Source organism: Eschrichtius robustus, chromosome 12 (assembly GCF_028021215.1).
Source record: "Eschrichtius robustus isolate mEscRob2 chromosome 12, mEscRob2.pri, whole genome shotgun sequence".
Lineage (NCBI taxonomy): Eukaryota > Metazoa > Chordata > Mammalia > Artiodactyla > Eschrichtiidae > Eschrichtius > Eschrichtius robustus.
The window spans coordinates 1625217-1630051 of NC_090835.1; the positions used below are offsets into that span (position 1 = coordinate 1625217).

Below are 4835 nucleotides of genomic sequence, written 5' to 3' on the forward strand. Positions count from 1 at the left end.
TTCACACACATACACACACACACGCACACCACACTCAAGAGCATTCTTTCCTCCAACAAATCGGTGCCCTGCCCCTCACTGCCAGGCACTGCTCTAGACTCGGGGGACACAGCGAAGAACGAGGCGGGCACAGGCCCTGCTCCCGGGACCTGCAGTTAGGGCTGAGGAGGCACACGGCTCTCAGGTAGTCACACAGACAAGGCGGAAGGGCCGGGAGACGCAGGGAGGGGCCGTGAGAAAGCAGAGCTGGTGGTTCTGGGAAGGCCTCCTTCGGAAGGGAGAAGTGAGGCCTTCACCGGGGAGCACGGCCGTGCAAAGGCCCAGAGGCCACAAGGCATTTGGTGCCGGGGAGGACCGGAGGGGAGGCCGGTGTGGCCGGGCTCAAGGGGTGAGGGTCCGGGAGGGTGGGCAGTGGCCAGGCCCCCGGCACCTGGTGGTGAGGACGAAGCCTGAGGTCTATGCTCAAAGCCGCGGGAGCCCCTGAAGGGCTAAAGCCAGGCGTGGCGGTAGGCGGAGCACCCTCGCTTGCTGGTGGGCGTGGAGCCGCGGGCTGGGCGGGCCGGGCGCTGGTCAGGACTCTCACGACCCGAGGGCGCGGGCGCAGGCGCAGGGAGCTCCTAACCCCAGAGCCTGACGGGCGTCCTCGCGAAATCAGCCTGCGCCAGGCGTTGGGCACGTCCCCGGGCCTCGCGGGTGCGCCCAGGCTGCCCGCCCCCCGCCAAGCGGGCAACTGTCTCCGTGAACTCACTGGGCACGTTTATTAAGCACCGCCCGGGCGGTGGGCACAGGCAGTGGGCGGCGCGTACTTGCTGTCCACGCGTTTGAGCTGCTCCTTGCCATTGATGGTCACCGACTTGAGCCGCCCGTCCTCCTCCACCTCCACGCGCTCCTGCCCGTTCTCCACGATGCGCTTGGTGGTGATCTTGTGTCCGTTGACCATCTTGGTGGACGACATCACCGACTTGAAGCCCAAGCTGCCCGAGCCAGAGCCGGCGAAGGATGCGGACGAGAAGGTGGCATGGCTGGCGCTGCCCCCGCCGCGGCCCAGGGTGTCGAAGGCTGAGAAAGCCTCCACGAAGGCCGGGAACTCGCCGAAGCCGGCCGAGAGGGCGCCGCGCAGCCCGTGGCCCCGGCCCGCGTGCTCGCTGCCGAACGGGGTGTCCCAGAAGTCGAAGGAGAAGGGGTCCAGGCCTCCGAAGAACTCGCGGAAGATGTCCTTGGGGTTGCGGAAGGTGTAGCCACTGTCGAAGGGGCTGCTGTAGGGGGTGCTGGCCCCGCCGGCCCGCCAGCTGTCGCGGCCTGCGCGGTCGTACACCACGCGCTTCTTGGAGTCGGACAGGACCTCGTAGGCCTCGGACACCTGCTTGAACTTCTTCTCGGCCTCCTCCTGGTTGTCAGGGTTCTTGTCGGGGTGCCAGCGCAAGGCCAGCTTGCGGTAGGCCTTCTTGATGTCCTCCGGGGAGGCGCTAGCCTGCACCCCCAGCACTTCGTAGTAGTGAGCCATGCCGAGGGCCGGGGCGGTGAGGAGACGCGGGCCTGGGGCCCGGGTGGCCGGTGGGCGCGGGCGGCAGCGGCGGCCTGGGTCCCTTGGCGGGGGCCTGGCTGGAGTCTGCTGGCTCCGGGGCGGGTTACCCTTTCATAGTACCAGCACCTCCGCTAGAGGGGCAGGGGGAGGGGAGGGCACTGCCGCTGGGGCCCGGCCACCAGGCCCCGCAGAGGCAGAGCTGGCTGGCCCTTTGTGACATCAGCCCTGGGCGGGGCAGATCCCAGCTCTGGACGCCGGGCCTGCACAGGAGGCCGAGGCTTGGCGGCCGTTGGGGCTGCCAGCTGAGCCCCGGGGGCAGAGGCAGGACCAGCCACAGGAGCCGGGCGAGGTGGGCCACGGGCCAGGGGTCAGGGAGGGGAGTGAGGGCTCCTGGGGTGTGTCCACTTAGCCCAACGGCTGGGTGGTTGGCGTGGAGTGAGGGGACCGGGTGGGATGGGGTCGGGACCGCAGTTCATTCTGCTTGCGCCCCGTGATCCCGTCAGATTCTCTGAGATGAGCCCCACAGAGGCAGGGGTGTTCCTCAGTGTCTGGGACAGTGCTTGGCAATCAGTACACGTTTGTTGAATGAATGAGGCTCAGAAACATGCGGCATCAGACTCGAGGTCACACAGCAAGTCAGTGAGAGGGAGGGAGAATGCAAACCCAGGGCTGTCTGAGGCCAAGGTGGGCAGCACATTGGAAGAGGCATTCCACTCAAGCCTGGTGAGAAAAACAGGCGGCACTGGTAATGAGTATAGTGGTGGCCCCCAGAAGACAGACCCAAATCATAGAACTTGTGAATGTGCTCTTATTAGGAAAACTTGTCTCTACTGATACAATTAAAGTAGGGATCTCAAGATGAGATTGCCCTGGGTTATCTGGGTGGGTCCTAGATCCAATGACAAGTAGTCCTTAGAAGAGACAGACGCACTGGGGGCGGGGGCATGAAGAGGGAGGCAGAGACCGGGGGGAAGCAGCGCAGGGAACGCAGAAGCCGCCCCCCCCCACCCGACACTGGGGAAGCAGTGCTTCCCCTGGGGCCTCCGGAGGGAGTGTGGCCCTGGTGGCACCTTGACTGGGGGCTCCTGGCCTCCAGAACTGTGCAGGGATGGATTTCTGTTGTTTCAAGTGGCCCAGTTTGTGGCAGTTTGCTGTGGCAGCCCTAGAAAACTAGTAATGTGTGTGAGGTAACCAGCTGTACCCAGGTGTTCCTGTGTCTTTAATTCTTGTTCTGTTGTTGGAGCACATTTAGAAACAGCAATTAACAAGCCTGATTAACACCTGTTCCTCCTTTCACCTCATGCCCCCCCCCCCCCACCCGGTGAGATGGAAAACACGCTGCCCGGTGAGGCACTTAGCTGTTTGGCCCACCGAGTCTTAACTGAGACAGCTTTCCTCTCCCTTCTCCTCCTCCTCCCTCCCTTCCTCTTCCTCCTTTTTCTAGTCTTCGTCCGTTTCTGTTATTCTCCCTCTTTTTCTTTTCCGTCAATACTTGTGGCTGCTGGGCTCCAGGCACCTAGCAGGGGACAGCGTCTTCTAACCAACCCCAGATGCTGGGAGGTACGAAAGCAGACTCTGGAGACGCTTTGCCCTAGATGACAAATGCTGTCACCCACACACCCCTGGCCAAAAGCACGAATTGCCCTCCATCCCCAATCCATCCACCCACGCGTGCTGACACACCTCACACATCGCTTGGTAGAGGAAACGAATGGCAGAGTAACTCCACTGGGCGCGGCTGCAGGTGGAAATAGTTATGTGTGTTTGTAACTATGTTTCTCTCGCTATAGCTAGAACCTGTTCTCGCCAGGCTGGTCCACTGGTGCTGAGGAAAGACGACCACACACGCAATTCTCCGCGGGAGTGGTGCTCTGGTTGACTGTGGCGACCGAGGGGAGAGTGACAAGGTGGGGCGTACGTGGTGACTGGTGAGGAGGCGTCGGTACGGCAGCAGGGGTGATGGGGGCAACGGGGGCGTGTGGAGCCGTGGTGACGGCAGGATGGTACCTGCGGTGGTGCTGGTGGAGGTGGTGGCGACCCTCGTGGTGAGGACGTTGGTGGGGACCGTAGCCATGCTTGCGGCGGAGACGGCCACTCGTGGAGGTGGTGGTTATGACCACAAAGGAGGCGACGTAACTGAGGGACCGGAGAGCATAGAGGTGCTGTGGACAGAGATGGCGGAGGTGACGGGAGGGGATGGAAATGGCTGCTAGGGGAGCTCTTGTTGTGCTTGGCAGTGGTGGTGGTGGTCGGGACCACTACCGCAGCTCAGAGGCTTAGGACCGACACTTAGTTCTCGCCCACTTTACTTGTCAGCACCGCTGGGGCGGCTCCAGGGCTCCAAGGCGCGTCTTCCCCTCCTGGATCCCAGGCTTCGGGAGCAGCTCTCGTGGCGGAGAGGCTGCCTGTAAGAGCTGGTAGACGCGTGGGATGCCTCTTAGAATTTCTCTTGGGATGTAACGAATGTCGCTCTGCCTTACATCCACGTGGTCAAGGCCAGTGTCAGTGGAATGGGGATGGCACTCCTTCAAGAAGGTTCTGCACCTCCCGGGCAACACCCAGAGAGGCACAGTCCTCTTAGAGGGAAGAGAGAATGGGCAGCTACGGTACGCTGCGGGTGAGTACGGGGTGGTGGCAGCGGTGGCCCTGGTGGGAGCAGGGGTGGCGTTGCTCCTGGTGGGAGTGGTGATGGTGGTGACGGTTAGCGGTCGGGGGACAGTTGGGGTGCTGGTGTTGGTGGGAATGACACGGGGCAGGAGTGACGCCGTGCCAGAGCAAGAGTGCTGAGGGTGCTGGTGACAGCACCGCAGACGTGGCGTTCTCGATTGTCTGTTGCTAACTCAGAATCACCACCGCCCTCTGCTGTGGTCTCCTCCACACCCTGGAGAACCCCTTACCCATGTGGCTCCGGCTTATTGTCTGCAGAGACATGAGATTTGGAAAGTGGAAAAGAAAGAGGCAGTTGCAGGCAGATGACAACCCAGAGGTTTGCGGCACCTTCTAGGTGACCCTCTGAGAACCCCTGCTTCAGGGCTGCAGGCTGAGATGTTCAGAGGGAGCTCCCCAGAATAGCATGAGATGCTAGCAGCTTCCAGGCAAGCTCTTGAGATCCACCACTTTGGAACCGCAGACTGAGACCATCAGTGACGACTTGCTTCCCTGATCTTTAGGCCCCCAGGTCACCCAGTGGTTGTGGAAACTTGTGTTAAATGTCCTTATACCTGTTACATAGTCAATAACTGTGTACACGTGGTCATGGTGACAGTGGCTCAGATGAAGTTGGTGGTAGTGGTGAAGGTGGGCATGGTGA

General features: G+C 61.7%; 1 protein-coding gene across 1 annotated transcript; it reads right to left on the reverse strand.

The window, feature by feature from the left end:
- Positions 1–760: 760 nt before the first annotated feature.
- DNAJB8 (DnaJ heat shock protein family (Hsp40) member B8) lies at positions 761–1504 on the reverse strand. Its single transcript, XM_068557892.1, has one exon. The coding sequence runs from the start codon at positions 1502–1504 to the stop codon at positions 761–763; it is 744 nt and encodes a 247-aa protein (XP_068413993.1).
- Positions 1505–4835: the final 3331 nt, after the last annotated feature.